Genomic DNA, 18,549 nt, shown 5'->3' on the forward strand with positions numbered 1-18,549 from the left:
CTTCCTCCTGCCCCCCTTCTGGACGACCACCACCTCCTGCTCGTCGGTCTTCTCCAGGCAGGAGCTGGAGGCCGAGCTCCTCCTGCAGCGGCAGAACACCCGGATGTTCCCCTGCAGCTCCAGCAGCTTGTTGTACAGGTTCTTCCTCTCCACCGCCTCCTTCCTGTACAGCGACCGCAGCTCCTCCGCCTCCCCGGCCGCCTCCCGCTCCACCCGGTCCAGCCTCCCCGCGGCGCCCTTCAGCTGCTCCAGCTGGTTCTTCATGTCGGTCAGCGCCTGGCCCACCGTGGACCGAAGCTGCTTGTTGGACACGTTGAGCTCGCGGGTCAGACGGCTCACCTGGCGGAGCTGCTCGGGTTCCGCGGCGGGCTTCGGGGCCGGTTTGACAGGTGGGACGGCGGGAACCCGGCGGTTCAGGAGGGAGCGGATCTTCTCTCGTGCCTCCTGCCGGTCGGCCTCGAGCTCGGCCAACTTCTGGTTCAGGTGCTGGATGACCTCACTGAGGTAGCGGACCTCCCTCGCCAGGTAGCTGTTTCTCTGGAACAGACCGTCCACCTCCTTCTCTTTGGTCTGGAGTTTGTGCCTCAGATCCTCGATGACCCTGTCCCGCTCCAGGAGGGCTCTGCTGGGGCGAAGCCACGTGTTGATGTGAGGCAAAGGGACAAGGGTGCAGGGTTAGGGTTTACATTAGTGTGAGACAGCATCAGGGAAAGGATCCCTGCAGAGAAAGGATCCCTACAGAGAGAGACCTGGAAGATCCTTCTGGTTTAACCACAAACAGCACACACACCAGACTACATTCACTAAAACAGGGGTTTTAGAGAATATCTATATCTCTGTAGGGATCCTTTCCATCATGTTGTCACACCAGCTGTTTAGACACCAGGGTGATGTTTAAGATGTCATTTGTAGGATTAAGAACTTTCCTCTCTCAGGTCGACTTTCAGAATCAGCTAACTTCCTGTTAGCCTTGTGCTAACTTCCTGTTAGCTCTGTGCAAAATTAAATATGGATAAAATGATTAAATCGTACAACTCTTCTAAACTTTCCAACTGTTTTCAGACTGAATGGATCAAACTGATGGTGAAACGGGTCATTTCACAATAAAATGTCTCCTCTGATTTCCAGACATCTCTTTCACAATAAGAGTCTGTGGAAAAAAGTATTTTTGGGTCCAACGACGTCACATGACGGACGCCATTGTTGTAATCACACGGTTTGGCCTCAAAGCCTTGAGACCCTGGTGGGGGGGGGTTGTTCTGACAGCTCATTATTCAGTAACAATAATCCGAACAATGTCCTCTGTCCTGAAAACAAACACCCGTTCCCCCTTAAATCCCTCGTCTCCCTGCAGGCGTTCGCCCCGTCACCTTACACCAAACACATCTGAAGCACTTGTTGTTGTAGGTGAAGTTTCTGTGGGGTCAGGATCAGATAACGGCTTCAGACTATTTGTGCTGCACACCTGAAGGAGTTGAGGTCGGCGTAGCTGTGATCTGCTCCGGCAGACGCCTGCAGGAGAATTTCTCCAAACATGGTGAGGTAGACGGAGATGACCTCCTCTGGGTCGTAGTTACACTGTCTGAGTGCTGCAGTGATCTCCTTCTGGTCCACCAGGCCTGGCAGGGTGGACTGGAGCACACACACACACACACACACACACACACACTGGTAGGTAGTAAAAGTGTTGGAATTGGTCCAGTAGATCACCTCAGCCAGCAGCTCTACAAAAAAAGACCTGTAAGATCCACAAGCAGCAGTTTTATCACCCTCTGCAGACAAACCAGACTCCATTCACAAAAACAGGGATTTTACCTTGCATAACTGCTGCCTCTATCAGTTAGTTAGTTTGTGTTATTGTGTGACTTTAGTGATTTAAAGGGTGAATTTGGATCCAAAATAATATTTGTGTGACACAAAATAACACAAACAAACTAACTGATGGAGGCAGCAGCAGAGCAGCATCTCCCGTGTTCTGCAAGTTAAAATTGCATCTTTTTTCAATGTAGTCTGGTGTGTGTGCAGAGAGCGATATAACGGCTGTTTGTGGTTAAACCAAAAGGATCTTCCAGGTCTCTCTCTGTAGGGATCCTTTCCATGATGCTGTCAGTCACTTAGACACTAGAGTGACCTTTTGAGGGCACAGTGACAGCTTTCTATCAGACAAGTAAGCTTAACTTAAATCTCCCCAGCAGAAGCAGTGAGTCTCCTGCTCACCATCACTCTTTGGACTCGAGCTTTGACGAACTCCACGTTGACCTCCCACTGCAGCGGCAGCAGCAGCCAGACCCCCGACTGAGGGTCCCAGAACCTGCAGGTGTTGAGCCTCTCCTGGAAAACAGCAGGACACGGTCAGAGAGCAGGAGGGGGGGTCAGAGAACCAGCAGGTCTGCGGCCCGCCTCACCTCAAACATGTAGGTCATGACGGTCCCTTTGCCTTGGATGTAGATGCTGCCGGTGCGATCGTCCTCCCTGACCGCCGGCTGGCTGCTGGCCGCCGCCGCCTGCACCTGACCGGAGCTCTGAGGGACAAGACGCTGATCAGGGCCTCCACACTTCAGCGCACTGCAGCTGAATTTGTAGTGACACGTATTTCTGCTAGAGAACAGACCTGGTTGTTGGTGGCGATGAAGCGTCCCTGGCTGTACCAGTCCTTTGGGAACGGCTGCAGCTTCTGGTTCAGACAGAACCAAATCATTCAGTCCTCCAGTGTCAGAAAGAGTCTTTGTAGAAACACCAGATGTGACAATATGACTTTGGACAAATAGTTCTTACTTGTGACTCGTCCACATAAACTCTGTTTCCGTGGTGGTTGAAGCAGCTGTAGAGCGTCCCGTTGTTGTGGAGGAAACTCTCAAAGTCCAGAGACACTTCTTCACCTTCTGCCACCGTCTCCTGACAACACAGTTTACAGGTTAAATCTTTCTTTAAGGAGAACTTAGAGGTGTTTCTACCCATGATCCTCTCTGTCCACATCCTGGTGTCTGAATGACTGGTAGGTAGTAAAAGTGTTGGGACTGGTCCAGTAGATCACCTCAGCCAGCAGCCACCAAACGCTCTCTGCACACACACCAGACTACATTCACTAAATCAGGGATTTTAGCTCTCAGGACACAGGAGCTGCTGCTCCGCTGCTGGTCTGCTGCTGCCTCCATCAGTCAGTGTGTTTGTGTTGTTGTGTGACTTTGGTGTTTCAGAAGGTTTGTTCAGACCCAAACAAAACCTTTAAAACACCAAACAAAGTCACACAAACTCCTGAGTTCTATGAAGTAGAATTCCTCTTTTTGTGAATGGAGTCTGGTGTGTAAATAAAGTAAAGTAGATCTTGGTGTTTGCGCTCCGTGTTTCTCACACTGTGTTTAACATATTCATCAGGATTCACTGTTGACATTATATTTCTGTTCTGATTTGACTTTATTTAATAAATTGACTCCACAAACACACGTCTGGTTCAGAAGGAGGAAGCAGAAGAGCTGAGAAGAATGAAGTTCAGTCTGAGCTCCATGTTTGAACACGTTCTTCATGTTGGAATGGGCCCAGACACGTTTCATTCTGGTGTTTGTGATGCTGAAGGCAGACGTGACAGATGGAACACGATCATGTGATCGTACATTATTGATGTTTGAGCTGCTTACAGTAACTGGAGCTGGACTCAGGACAGTTTGTGTTGGATCTTCCTCCTCCTCCTCTTCCTCCTCCTCCTCCTCTTCCTCCTCTTCCTCCCTCTCCTTTGTCTGAGTGTTGCTCTCTTCGCTCTTTACTGACTGGATGTCCACGGTGTGACTCTGAAGCTTCACAGCGTCCTGAAAACACCAGAAACAGCATGTGAGAGGAGGAGGAGGAGGAGGAGGAGGAAGATGATGATGAGGAGGAGGAAGATGATGATGATGAGGAGGAGGAAGTTGGACTCACATTGGTCTTTTTCTAAATAATAATAATTTTACTAAAAGTGTTTTTGTTGGTGGAGCTGAAAATGTCTTCAGATAACATTTGGTATGAACTGTTGTGACTGATTACAATAAATAATAATAAAAATAATTAATAATTGTAGCAAAATAATAATTAAGCAATAAAACAACAACAACACCAATAATAATAATAATGTAACAAATAAATAAATCTGTTTGATCTTATTGATCTTCATCACTTTAATGTCTTTAATATATAATAAAGGAGTTCACCTGCAGGGTGTCGAAGCTCTGCCCAGCTGGTGTGGAGGGTCGGCCTGGTCCTGGATCAGAGGGTCGGACCGGTCCTGGATCAGAGGGTCGAACCGGTTCTGGATCAGAGGGTCTGACTGGTCCTGGATCAGAGGGTCGGACCGGTCCTGGATCAGAGGGTCGAACCGGTTCTGGATCAGAGGGTCTGACTGGTCCTGGATCAGAGGGTCGGACCGGTTCTGGATCAGAGGGTCTGACTGGTCCTGGATCAGAGGGTCGGACCGGTTCTGGATCAGCCTCCCCAGTTTCCAGCCTCTCCGGTCGGGATCCCTCACTAGCAGAGGCCCCGCTGCCCATCCTGATGTCCACAGAGACTCAGAGACACAGCAGGACGGCTGAGAGCAGCTGAGAGCAGGTGAAACCCGACACACCTGTTCTGATGTGACACAGCAGGTGTGATCCTGTCAGGACTGAACCACACCTGTTCTGATGTGACACAGCAGGTGTGATCCTGTCAGGACTGAACCACACCTGTCCATGTGACACAGCAGGTGTGATCCTGTCAGGACTGAACTGTCTGAACTGTTTGTCACTGCAGCCGAACCACCGAAGGTTCTTTCAATACTTTGTTCATGAGGTTTTATTGACACGTCACCGTATTAATTATGTTTTTATGATGTTTTTACTGCTGCATTAAAAGTTTTTGACTGTATTCAGTTAAAAAGTCGTTAAATCTGGTTATAAAAATGTAAAATAACTAGTTTGGTATAAATGTTTCCGAACTGCTGACTTACAAAAAAAAAAAGAATTTCCTCAACCTTCATTCAGTTTAAAAAAAGGAACACTTCCTCTAAATGATTGTCTATTTTCCCACTGCACCTGAAGGCAGCAGTCCACGTTCTTCATCATTTCCTTAAAGGCTCAGTCCGTGAACATCAGCATCAGCGTGCCTGCGCTGCCTCGGCTCCTCACTAGAGTGCAGCAGCAGTCCGTCGTTGGAGACGTCGGTCCTGCAGGAGCTTCATGAGACCTGAACCGTCAGAACAACAGGCGTCAGAGCGAAGAGAGCAGGTCTGAAACAACTCACCTGGATCACTGTCTCCATTCAGAACATCACAGGAGACCTGTTCTGTTTCTTTGGTAGAGATGAAAACAGTGTGGAAATGTGAAGGACACATCGATGTGGCCTGTTTCACCTTTACTAACACTCAGTAACACTGACTGATGGAGCAGCAGCTCTAAAATCCCTGTTTTAGTGAATGTAGTCTGGTGTGTGTGCTGTTTGTGGTTAAACCAAAAGGATCTTCCAGGTCTCTCTCTGTAGGGATCCTTTCCATGATGCTGTCACACACTCAGAATAACACTCTGAGGTGATCTACTGGACCAGTTCCAACACTTTTACTACCTACCAGTCACTCAGACACCAGGATAGGACAGAGAGGATCATGGGTAGAAACAGGGGAGTGATGAAGAGCCTCATCAGGACCGACCTGAGTGTTTAATCACTGTCTGCTGAATGTTTCCTCTTGTTTTCACGTTGACATTTAAAGGATATTTATCTGTTGATCCGTATCATCACAGATCACTTTTGATTCCATGTCGGGAAACAATAGAGCATAAAAAACTTCTGGGGGGGTTAACGCTCTTTATGGTTCCCTCTGGACGTTTCATACTGGGGGGTTTGAATGAAGCCTTTTATTTAAAGGGTTTTTCTTGGCTGTGAGCAGGACGCGGCTCTGCAGCGAGCAGCTGGTGAAACCTGACAGATGTGTTGCATCGCGGCCGTCTGCAGCACAGCCTCTGTGATCCTTTAAAACCAGTGGACAGGACTTTTTTCTTTCTTTCTGGAGGAGCTGCTGGCGGAGAGTCGGCTGAATAACAACACGACTCGTTCTGCCAAATTAGAAACGACGGCCAACAAAAGAGGAACGGAAACGAGTTTCCCCAGAGAACAATCTGGAGAATGGCTCCACTCACACAGACAGACAGGCAGACAGACAGGCAGACAGACAGACAGACACACTCAGCCAATCAGCTGAGACACATTTTACTGCCTGTCTGTCTGTCTGTCTGTCTGTCTGTCTGTCTGCCTGTCTGTCTGTCTGCCTGTCTGTCTGTCTGTCTGTCTGTCTGTCTGCCTGCCTGTCTGTCTGTCTGTCTGTCTGTCTGTCTGTCTGTCTGACTAACAAAAGATGCTGATCTCATATTGTATATTTCTAAGTTGGAACGAAGACATTTAGTGTTTAGTGTTCCTCCTTTTATTTTTGTTTTTGACTCATTATTTCAACTCAAACCATCGTCCTTTCCTAAACCTAACCCAGGTTTAACCCAGGTTTAACCCAGGTTTAACCCAGGTTGGTTAGGTTTGGTCTTCCAGTGGTCACTGGATGTAAACATGGTTTTCTCTGAATGACATCACCGCTGTAGTGCGAGCCAATCAAAAGCGTGGCTGAGCCAGGGGCATGATGGGACAAACACTACTGCACGCGTTCAGCAGGCCGCAAAACCCACAAACTGTTGTTTTGGCGTATGCAGCAGGCGAGTGATTCTCCTTGGACAGAATAGGCGCCATCTTTGCCTTCAGTATCACAGGATACATCGGTGGCGGAGGCCCGACAGGACCTGTCCCAGGACGCCACCGGCTCCTGCTGACGTAGTGACTCCACGGTAACCGTCGGCGTCACCTGACATCTGAGAGGAGCAGTTTCATAAAGGGGTCCACATCAGAGCCTGGCGTGTGAGAGAGGACATTTATTTCCAGACAGCGCAGTGAGCGTGTTAACAGGCTGACTGCCTGCTGCACCTGAACACATCACGAGCTAATGAACCAGAATCACTCTGGTTTCACCCCTGAAATCACAACCTGGTCACAGCTGCCAGCGAGGACGAGCACTAACGGTTCATTTCATCCTCCAACCAGAGGAGTTCATTACAGTCTTAAACTGATGTTTAAACTAATCCGTCTGTATTCTGTCAGCAGGAGCTCAGAGCTGAGATATCTGGACGGAAAACCTCCTTCAAACACTTTTTTAAGAACAGCTTCTGTGGCACGAATACATTTCTGCTCATTTGCATATTGTCCAACTAAATGGAGCATTCACAGTGTTTTCTTTCTAACTGGGGGGTGATGAGAGTCAAACTGAGTTCAGGCTGTGAGCAGCGGGACCAGGTCATGTGGACATGAATAAACCTCGTCTTCGTTTTGTTTCACTGATGAATATTTCTGCCACTTCAGTGCTCAGAGCTGCCAGCTGAGATGATCTGTGAGCACGATGAAGAGCTCGTAAGCAGCTGTTAGCGTGGGTCACTGCCGGGGAACAGGCGAAGGGTGAAAAACAACAGCTCATGAGCACATAAGCAAGAAAATTAACTAAAGGGTGTCTGAGTGACTGGTAGGTGGTAAAAGTGTTGGAACTGGTCCAGTAGATCACCTCAGCCAGCAGCCACCAAACGGGCTGCAATGGCTGCAACGTGATCCTTTGGGACAACTGCACCTGATCACAGTAGGTCCACTAAAAGAGCTTGTTTGATCCACTGACAGGCTCAGAGTGTTATTCTAAGTGTGTGACAGCATCATGGAAAGGATCCCTACAGAGAGAGACCTGGAAGATCCTTTTGGTTTAACCACAAACAGCACACACACCAGACTACATTCACTAAAACAGGGATTTTACCGTGCAGAGCTGCTGCCTCTATCAGTTAGTGTGTTTGTGTTATTGTGACTTTGGTGTTTTAAAGGGATGGTTTGGATCCAGAACAACATTTGTGTGACACAAAATAACACAAACTCACTAACTGATGGAGGCAGCAGTAGACAAGCAGCTCCTGTGTTCTGTGAGTTAAAATGACTGTTTTGTGAATGGAATCTGGCATCTTTGAGGAGACTGACAGAACACAGGAGTTGCAGGTCTACTGCTGCCTTCATCACTTCATTGACTGTATAAATGTTTGATGTTTTAAAGGTTTCATTTGGATCTGCTGTGACCCTTTAAAACAGTAAAATCAGATTAACTGCTGTGCTACGAGAGCCAAAATTAACGTTTTTCTCTATGGAGTCTGGTGGCTTTGAAGCCAGTGACATATCAGCTGTTTTCATTTTCTTTCACTGGAGCCGTGAGCCGCGGGTTTCCATCTTTAATTCAAACATAAAATAATTCACATCTTTTAAGCCGTAAGAGCTTTTACATTTTGTTTGGTGATTTTTATTTGAAATGATTTGTTCTTTGGATCAAACATGATACACTTGCTTCGTTTGCTACAGAGCGTCTTTTCTTCAAACACCCAGGAAGGTTAGTTTCTATATTTCTTCCAGGAATGAATCACTGGGGAGATAATTATTATTAACTGGGATGTAAGTGTCTCTTATTTCTGTCTCTTGGGATCAGACATCCAACGACATTTTACAGATGGACGATGACTGAAGCCGTCAGAGGAGAGGACCCCTCCTCTCATCGGGTCCAGTCACTGTGTGAATACCACAAGATGCTGCTGAAAGCTCCAGAAACTAGCGTGTGCTCCTTTGAGTTTAGGTTGTTGTTACATATGCTGATATTCTCCTTTAAAGGGAGAATCCAGGGGAGAAAACAGATCTGTGGACTGATTTAGGTAAAAAGGATTCTGGACGGTTTTCTGGGAAAATTCAAAGGATGTGAGTGAGCGACACTAGCTAACCTTAGCTAACCTTAGCTAACCTTAGCTAACCTTAGCTAACCTTAGCTAACCTAGCTAACCTTAGCTAACCTTAGCTAACCTAGCTAACCTTAGCTAACGTTGGCTAACGTTGGCTTAGTAACGCCAACACAACACAAAGTCCACATAAGAACAAAATAAAGTTTGATGTGGAGAAGCCAAACATCATGTCACCTTTCGTTTAGCTGCTCGCTAACATTATTGGTAGCAGGATACTACTGAGTGGATATATGATTTCACACGCTAACTTATGTTTTATGACAAGCGTTTCTGATTTTACCCAACAATAAACGATCTAAAGATACGAAGAGCGATAACTAAGGAACTGTAAGCTAAGCTAAGCTAAGGCTACCCAGCTAGCTGCAACTTAGCTTCGTGGCATGATTCTGGCGTTGGTTCCTTCGTAACGTTAGCTTAGTAGTTTACAAATGGCGAGCTAGTTAGCATCATGGAGCAAACGGTCCAAATAAAATAAAGGTCACGTTCAGTCACTGGAGCTGATTCAGTCCTTCAGGAAGAAGGACTTTGTGACTGTTACAGACGGTACCTGTAGGAGCTTTATCTTATTGAATCGTTTCAGTCTGCACACACACTAAAGTCCAAGAACGACAATTCATCAGTGGAGCTCCTTTTAAATCCACAGATTATTGTTCCAACAGTTCTGTTTGTGTTTCTGTTAAACTACACTAATTTCCTCCAAAGTGCTCCTCGTGTGGGATCAAGTCTGTCTTCACTGCTCTGAGTGGATCTGTTGCTCAAGAAAACACCAACAAGTCTGAATCAAGCTAAGATGCTAACAGCTAACAGCTAACGGCTAACGGCTGAGGGACATTTGGAGCGTACGGAGTCACTTCCTGCTGCTGTGAGTCTGAAGTCTTACAGAAAATATAATCGTCTTCAGTAGGAGAGCCACAGACAAGAAGTGAGACAGGAAGTGAGACAGGACTGACTGACGGACGGACGACCACTCTGGTTGGGGTCTGTACACGGGGTTCACTAGAACAGGAGGTCTAGGGTTCAGCCCTCCTCCTCCTCCTCCTCCTCCTCCTCAGCTGAAGAAGTCTTTGGAAATGGCCTCCACAAAGTTGGGCGCCGACATGAGGATGCCGATGGTGCACAGGATGGTGAAGAGCGAGAACGCCACCAGACACAAGCGGTCGATCACCGCCGCGGCGAACTTCCACTCGCTGCACACGGTCTCCTCCTCGTCCTGGCTGCGGAAGCGCCCGGCGATGTACCTGACCTCCTCCAGGATCTGGTTCAGCTCCGCCTCTAGGGCGGGGCCTCCCACCGCTCCTCCCCTTCCTCCGGCCCCGCCCGCCGCTCTCAGCGCGTCCTCGTCCCCGCCCACGCCGCCTCCCACCAGCCGTGAACAGAGGAGCTCCGGCTCAGCGGGCGCGGCGTAGTGCAGCCCCTCCACGCCCCTGAAGCCCACGTACAGCAGGTTGCCGTTGGTTACCTGAGGGTGGTGTCGCAGCGAGCCCTGGCTGACGCTCAGCTCCAGGCTGGACAGGCTGCCGCGGCGACGCTTGGCGGCGTTGTGGCACGCCAGGCGAACCTTAGCCTCACCGGGACGACGCATCCGCAGGAACCAGGCGCACCAGTTCAACAAAACCACCCGAGTCTGAGGAAGAGGAGGAGAAACAGGAAGAGATGAAGAGATTAAAGAAGGGGAAGAAGAAGAAGGAGCAAAAGATAAAGCAGGAGAAGAAGAAGACAAAGAAGAAGAATGGAAAGACAGGGGAGAGGGAGGAGAAAAGAATGAGAAGAAGAAGAAGGAGTAGGAGGAAGGAAAGAAGAAGTCAAAGGATAAGAAGAAAAAGTAATGAAAAAAGAGAAGAAGAAGAAGAAGAAGAAGAGAGAGTTTATCTGACTTTGACTAAAAGCCAAAAATATTCACATGAAAACAAGTTGATTAAAATTCATTTATGCAGAAACGTGTTTATGCAGAAGAAATATGCCGAAACATGAGAGGGTGTGTGTGTGTGTGTGTGTGTGTGTGTGTGTGTGTGTGTGTGTGTGTGTGTGAGAGTGTGTGTGTGAGAGTGTGTGTGTGTGTGTGTGTGTGTGTGTGTGTGTGAGAGTGTGTGTGTGTGTGTGTGTGTGTGAGAGTGTGTGTGTGTGTGTGTGTGAGAGTGTATTCTTTACTTATAGGCCCAAAAAATCTGGAGTCACACTTGTGGGGACATTTTTGTAAACTATGTTTTTGATAATGTATGTTGTGTATAATGTGTGTGTGTGTGTGAGTGTGTGTGTGTGTAGTGTACAGTGTGTGTGTGTGTGTGTGTGTGTGTGTAGTGTACAGTGTGTGTGTGTGTAGTGTATAGTGTGTGTGTGTGTGTAGTGTACAGTGTGTGTGTGTGTGTGTAGTGTACAGTGTGTGTGTGTGTGTAGTGTATAGTGTGTGTGTGTGTGTGTGTGTAGTGTACAGTGTGTGTGTGTGTGTGTAGTGTATAGTGTGTGTGTGTGTGTGTGTAGTGTACAGTGTGTGTGTGTGTGTGTGTGTGTGTAGTGTACAGTGTGTGTGTGTGTGTGTAGTGTATAGTGTGTGTGTGTGTGTGTAGTGTATAGTGTGTGTGTGTGTGTGTGTGTGTAGTGTACAGTGTGTGTGTGTAGTGTACAGTGTGTGTGTGTGTGTGTGTGTAGTGTACAGTGTGTGTGTGTAGTGTACAGTGTGTGTGTGTGTGTGTGTGTAGTGTACAGTGTGTGTGTGTAGTGTACAGTGTGTGTGTGTGTGTAGTGTACAGTGTGTGTGTGTGTAGTGTACAGTGTGTGTGTGTGTGTGTGTAGTGTACAGTGTGTGTGTGTGTGTAGTGTACAGTGTGTGTGTGTGTGTGTGTGTGTGTAGTGTACAGTGTGTGTGTGTGTGTGTGTGTAGTGTACAGTGTGTGTGTGTGTAGTGTACAGTGTGTGTGTGTGTGTGTGTAGTGTACAGTGTGTGTGTGTGTACAGTGTACAGTGTGTGTGTACAGTGTACAGTGTGTGTGTGTGTGTGTGCTGGGCAGATATAAATAGAGCGTGGATAAAGGTGTGGTGCTGCTCAGCTCTCAGAGGAAATCTTCTCCCACAGTATTTCACTTCCCACTCGGCTCGTTAAATATTCAGCCGTCAGCCTCGTCGGCGTTCGACCGTTCGTCACCACGACACCTTCCTGCCGCCGTCTGAGCGCCAAGTGAAGTTCCTCTCTTGAGAACATTTAGCTGAGGCTGCTGATTACTGCTCTGGTTCTCTGTCCAGCTTCAAGACTTCAAGACTTTTATTTCTAAAACACTTTAACACATCAGGTGAATACGGTCATGCTCCTCTGAGGAAACACCCATGAAGTCCATTCAAAGATTATTATGGCTGTTTGTCCTCTGTGATATTAATGAGCAGTATGAAGGTAGCTAACCAGCTAACTATCCAGCTAGCTAACCAGCTAACTAACCAGCTAACTAACCAGCTAACTAACCAGCTAGCTAACCAGCTAACTAACCAGCTAGCTAACCAGCTAACTAACCAGCTAACTAACCAGCTGGCTCCTCCTGATGCTACGGTGGTCATCAGGGGACAAACTGCCAACACGAAGATCTACAAACCTCAAAGAGTCAATATTTAATATTTATCAGTTTCTGACACTTTTTCCTCTTTAGGTCAAAACTTTTTTTCTCCACCGACTGATTCGACCTTTCAGCCTCTCAGCCTCACCTTCATCCCTACAGCCGTCCCTCCTCTTCATCAACAGGAACATTCACACACACACACACACACACACACACACAGAGCCAAGGTAAGAGCTCTGACCTTCAAACTAAATTCCACCATAATGGAATTTCTCTTGTTCAGATTCCCACAGGAGTGTGTGTGTGTGTGTGTGTGTGTGTGTGTGTGTGTGTGTGTGTGTGTGTGTGTGTGTGTGTGTGTGTGTGAGAGAGAGAGTGTATGTGTGTGTGTGTGTGTGTGTGAGTGTGTGTGAGTGTGTGTGTGTGTGTGTGTGTGTGTGTGAGTGTGTGTGTGTGTGTGTGTGTGTGTGTGTGTGTGTGAGAGAGAGAGTGTATGTGTGTGTGTGTGTGTGTGTGTGTGTGTGTGTGCAGCACTTTTCTTTAAGCTGCAGGTTTCTGGAAATAAATAAAAACATTAACATTTAATCAGCTGATGTTCGTTAAGGACCAGACGCTCATTAAAGCCAACGAGCAGAAGAAGGAACCACACAGAACGAGGAAGAGGAGGAGGAGGAGGAGGAGGAGGAAGAGGAGGAGGAGGAAGAGTACTGACTGACCCATTGTGGCATGTGTCCTCCGTCGGGGTCGTGGTGATGATACTGAAGAACCAGAACGGTGGCGATGACCGACAGACCCACGATCACCATGGTGGTCGCAAAGTACTGAGCTGGAACACAGAGGAGGAGGAGGAGGAAGAGGAGGAGGAGGAGGAAGAGGAGGAGGAAGAGGAGGAGAGGCATCTTGAAAAACTGAAGCACAAACGATCATCTTCCAATCAGCAATCAACAGAAACGTTTAAATCCTCACGTTGATTTGAGGACAGATGTAGCTGGTGAGCTGCTGCAGGCTGTGAAATTATATTTACTGATTGTCAACCATAAATCCTGCTAGCATGACATTAGCTTTGTGGCTAGCATGACATTAGCTTTGTGGCTAGCGTAACGTTAGCTTTGTGGCTAAAAGGGATCTGTGAGAAACATCTCTATGGTCTGTCCTATTTCCTGGAGTAGTGAACAATGTTTCCGTTGCATAGGAGCCTAATGGGACGGTGCTGACTGTTCCAGGTATTAGTCAGACCCTCGTGGTTATTTCTTCGGTAAGTGACCGTGGGGACGTCGTCCATTACAGCGACTCACCTATGAGAGGAACCGAGTCGGACGTGGCCGGCATGATCTCAGCCACCAGCAGCATGAAGACGGTCAGAGACAGCAGCACCGTGATGCCTGCAGGGGATCATCACAGGTTATTGATTAACCTCAGGGAAACCTTTTCACATCTAAACGGTTCGGGGGCTGGGGAGGGAACATCCTTTGGTACTTTCAGCACACAGGTACAGTCCCACAGGTGTTCAGCACTTTGTGATCTGACTTTAACTTCAGTTTTCTCTCATAAAGACCAGTTTGTACATGAAATGACACCAAACACTTAAATCTTAGTCCTCTTCAGCACAAACAGCTTTAATTCTGTGATCGGCACCATTACCACCGTCTGGGAGGAGGCACAGAGGTCAAAGGTCGGGTTTACACGCCACATCCCTGCCTCCTAAAGCTTCCTAATAAAAGGAGCTGATCAATAAAACAACCAAAAGGTCATTAACACACACACACACACACACACACACACTCACAGGAGGCTGATTATCATCTTTAAGTGCATCATAAAACCTGTTGATTGATTTGCTTTGTTTAGTTTTCAGCTTCTTCTTCAGTCGTTTCCTTCGAACATCACTGACTCATTACACAGAATATCTGGTGACCTGCTCTCACATCGTCCTCCGCTCGGTGTGTAAACTCTCCCGTGAGCTCGTCATCACTCAGAGAGCTGAAGCTCTTCCACAGAGTAAATTACATTTCCAGTGAAAGTCTTCGGAGCAGCTGGAAGCCCGACCGTCCTGATCCAGGATGTTTTACAGCCGAAGAGCATTGACTCAGAGACATCAGTCAATACCTCCTGCAGACACACCCAAACTCTTTTAAAGGGTCAGTTCAGCTGAACTACAGCCTCTAGAGGCTGAGGCCTTATTTACTCCAAGTCATTTAATGGTGTTAAACAGGCGCAGGTTAGTTAGGTTTAGGACAAGACGACAGGTTGGGTTAAATGTGCAGACCAAGGGAGCATCCTGGTGACTTTAACGGGGTTCATAGTTAAGATGATCAAAGCCCGTAGAAGTGTAGAACTACGGTCCCGCCACAGTAAGGTGGTGATTCTTTGGGGGAGGGGTCTAAACGGTCATTCTGTCTTAAACACCACACGGCAGCTGACAGAAGGGTCACAAGCTGCACTTTAAAGTTTGTGATCTCATTCAGGTAGTGTTTAGCTGCTTCTAACTGGTCCTCACCCAGAGAGATCTTCTCCCCGGAGTCGGCGGGCAGCAGGAAGACGAGGAGAGCCAGGGTGGAGATGAGGACGCAGGGAATGAGGAGGTTGAGTCCGTAGTAGAGCGTCCTCCTCCTCATCACCACGGTGAAGGTCACGTCGGGGTACGGCTCCTTACAGCAGTCGTAGAAACGCTCGTTCCTTCGTCCGGGAACCTCTGCAAATGACATTTTTCTCACCGTTACTCCCTTTTTAATACAACTTTCTTGGTCTTTTATAAAATCAACACTGAACTCACATGATAAGGATACACAGGATAACTCTGATCCCTACAGAGACAGACCGATGACATCCTTTAACCAGACACAGCCGTTATATCGCTCTACAAAGGGACCAGACTCCATAGACAGAAATGCTCATTTGTACCTTAGTGAACACAGGAGTGTCGGCTGTACTGCTGCTAGAGATGGGATTTATGGCTCTTTGAAGGGAGCCGGATCCTGAGGAGCCGTTCAAACGACTGACTCGTTGTTCTATTTACTTCTTTATTTATTAGAAGTCAACCAGGGGAAACTTGTTTTCATCAAGGAAACAATCTCTGGCAGCAGCTGTAAAATAAGATTTGGTTCAGAATAATTCAAACTTCTACATATCTATTCTGAAATATTGATTATAATTTCATGTGGCTTGTGTTTTCAGTAGAATCGTTCCATAAGATGGTGCCGTACCAACATGCTCTGACAGTGAGATCACTATTTGAATTTTCCCTTCACCTAAAAAACTTTGTGGCTCAATAAAACTACGCAGGCTGCAGATAACTTCCATGCAGAATAACTTTAGTGTGAAATTTTCCACACATGAACATTTTAACAATACAGAAAAAATATGAAAATAATAAATAAGTATATATATATATATATAAATAAAATAAATAAACCTAGAATAGAAATGAGGACATGATACAAATGTGAATGTATAATTGTTCTAAACTACCTGGTGTGTGTTCACCTGAACTACTTTACAAACAGGAACTCAGCTCCTCGACTGGAATCCACATCAGAACAATGGAAACAATAACAAATAACTTTTCTTCGGTCGTTAATATCTCCTGCTCCCTGAACGTAAATCTCTTCAGTCCAGTTGGGCAGCGCTCACTAATATCTCCTCCCTGATGCTGCACACCTGTAGCTGCGTTTACGTGAATGGAGCGTGTTGTGGACGACTCAGACTCGATGTCATTAGTCGGTCAGGTGAAGGCAGCGTGGACAGCTCAGACTCGTGGGGCACACAGGTGACACATGAAGGCAGCACGGGCAATTTGCATATAAGAACGGCTCGCAACTGCGAATCGGTTCTCATCGTTCACTTAAAAGAGCCGTTCAAAGACTCGACTCGTTCACGAACGTCACATCACTAACTGCTGCCCAACCACTGACTTTGTTTGTGTCACTGTGTGTCACACACACATTGTGTTGGATCTGAACTGACCCTTTAAAACAGTCACACAATAACACAAACTAACTGATGGAGGCAGCAGCTCCTGTCCGGTCTGGTGGTTTTGAAGACAGCTGTTTGTGGTCAAACAAAAACGAGACAGGTTAGCTCAGAGTTTAGGAAATGCTTTCTTCAAACCGACCAGATTCCACTGACAAAACTGATAATTTTCCACTGTTTTTGCTGCTGTTCCACTGCCTCGATCAGTTCTTTTGTTTGCAACACTGTGTGAATTTGGTGTTTTGAAGGGACAGTCTGGATCCAACACAATGTCTGTGTGGCACACAATAAGAAAAAAAAGAACAAATTGGCAGATGAAGCAGATCAGCAGCTCCTGTGTCCTGTCAGCTAAAATCCCTGTTTTAGTGAATGTAGTCTGGTGTGTGTGCTGTTTGTGGTTAAACCAAAAGGATCTTCCAGGTCTCTCTCTGTAGGGATCCTTTCCATGATGCTGTCACACACTTAGAATAACACTCTGAGCCTGTCAGTGGATCAAACAAGCTCTTTTAGTGGACCTACTGTGATCAGGTGCAGTTGTCCCAAAGGATCACGTTGCAGCCCGTTTGGTGGCTGCTGGCTGAGGTGATCTACTAGTGATCTACTGGACCAGTTCCAACACTTTTACTACCTACCAGTCACTCAGACACCAGGATGTGTACAAACAGGGTGTTAAACAGAAAGTCAGCCTTTTTCCCTCCATCACTTTGCTGTTTTGTAGCTACAATCAGCTCCGGCCGAGCCGAGGAGGTTTGATGGGTTGATCTCGTACCAGAAGATCAAAGACTCATCTGAAACAATTCAGTGATTCATAAACCAGCAGCAGCGTTTGGAATAAATTCTCCAACAGATTAGAGGCTGTGCAGAGATCAGAGGACCGGACTGATGTTCAGCTTTCTTCATGAGAGTTAAGGTCTGCTGCTCGACTCTCGTTAACAGAAATAATAAAACCTACAGGAGATAAAAGGCACAAGATGTCATGTGAGCTCCTGTTGTCTGCTATCAAAGTCCTGTTCCAGGCAAACCAAGCCCCCGTGTGACAGGTGTTCAGATAAATAGTTTGTAGAGACGAGCTGCTCGACCTGCAGGATCGAGGCCATTCGGTGTCAAATGGCTCAGAAACATGATTTATTCCTGTTCAAACATTCCACAGGGCTCAGCTCTTATCACTGGAGTAAAAGTCTGTTTGTGTCAGTGATGGATTCATAAAATAATCAAAAACATGGTGATGAAATAAAAGTATGAATGAATCCTACTGGTGTTTATACTGAAGACACTATTCTAGTTCTTTCTTCTCTTTTTCTTTGGTTTGCTGTGTTTTATTCTGCTTCCTGTGTGTTTGGTTGTGTCCGTAGTGACACATCTGCAGTTCTGGAGGATCTTTGACTGACCTGGCTGTGTGCCGCTGGTCCTTGGGGGGGGGGGTTTTGGCCCCGGTCAGCCCCCCCCCTCAGCGCTCACGTTCCCTGTGTGCTTGTTTCACTGATGGATGAGTGGAGAGGCAGCAGATAAAGGCTCAGCGTGCCTGGCTGCCTTTCATTAGCTCCTGCGTCGCTACATTGCCTTTAATCTGTGCTATAGGTGACGGGGGGGGGGGGGGGGAACAAGCTGCTGAGATTTTCAATTAAGTTCCCTGTGATCGGCCCATTGGCTGAGCAGCGTCTCTGGGGGGGGGGGTCGCTCTTATCTTCTCTTTCTGTTTCATACCAACAGAAGAGCTTCGGCTCTCTGGAGGACGATGCTGCTCCCATAGCGTCCCACAGCGGCCCCCACAGGCCTGTAACCCCCCCAGTCCGTCCTGCAGCGACCCCCACAGGCCTGTAACCCCCCCAGTCCGTCCCACAGCAGCCCCCACAGGCCTGTAACCCCCCCAGTCCGTCCTGCAGCGGCCCCCACAGGCCTGTAACCCCCTCAGTCCGTCCTGCAGCGACCCCCACAGGCCTGTAACCCCCCCAGTCCGTCCCACAGCAGCCCCCACAGGCCTGTAACCCCCCCAGTCCGTCCTGCAGCGACCCCCACAGGCCTGTAACCCCCCCAGTCCGTCCTGCAGCGACCCCCACAGGCCTGTAACCCTGGGCGACTCCCCTCTGCTCTAATATCAGGGAGGTACGGTGGCCCAGAGGGCTCAGCACACTGCACCAGAGGAGGACACAGTTTAAGCCTTTGTATTGCTCCTAAATACTTGTAGTAGT

General features: G+C 47.6%; 1 protein-coding gene across 1 annotated transcript in view; it reads right to left on the reverse strand.

Moving 5' to 3' along the window:
• Window positions 1–9,897: 9,897 nt before the first annotated feature.
• The window catches only part of LOC139201979 (neuronal acetylcholine receptor subunit alpha-7), a 33,157-nt gene continuing 24,505 nt past the window's right edge, over window positions 9,898–18,549 (reverse strand). Inside the window, exons 7-10 of the mRNA XM_070831433.1 lie at window positions 14,889–15,083; window positions 13,687–13,773; window positions 13,108–13,217; window positions 9,898–10,473 (exon numbers count right to left, since the gene is read on the reverse strand). Of these exons, the coding sequence (XP_070687534.1) occupies window positions 9,898–10,473; window positions 13,108–13,217; window positions 13,687–13,773; window positions 14,889–15,083 (968 nt within the window). The remainder of the gene's footprint in view (window positions 10,474–13,107; window positions 13,218–13,686; window positions 13,774–14,888; window positions 15,084–18,549) is intronic.

The sequence above is a fragment of the Pempheris klunzingeri genome, chromosome 5 (genome assembly GCF_042242105.1).
Source record: "Pempheris klunzingeri isolate RE-2024b chromosome 5, fPemKlu1.hap1, whole genome shotgun sequence".
Taxonomy (NCBI): Eukaryota; Metazoa; Chordata; class Actinopteri; order Acropomatiformes; family Pempheridae; genus Pempheris; species Pempheris klunzingeri.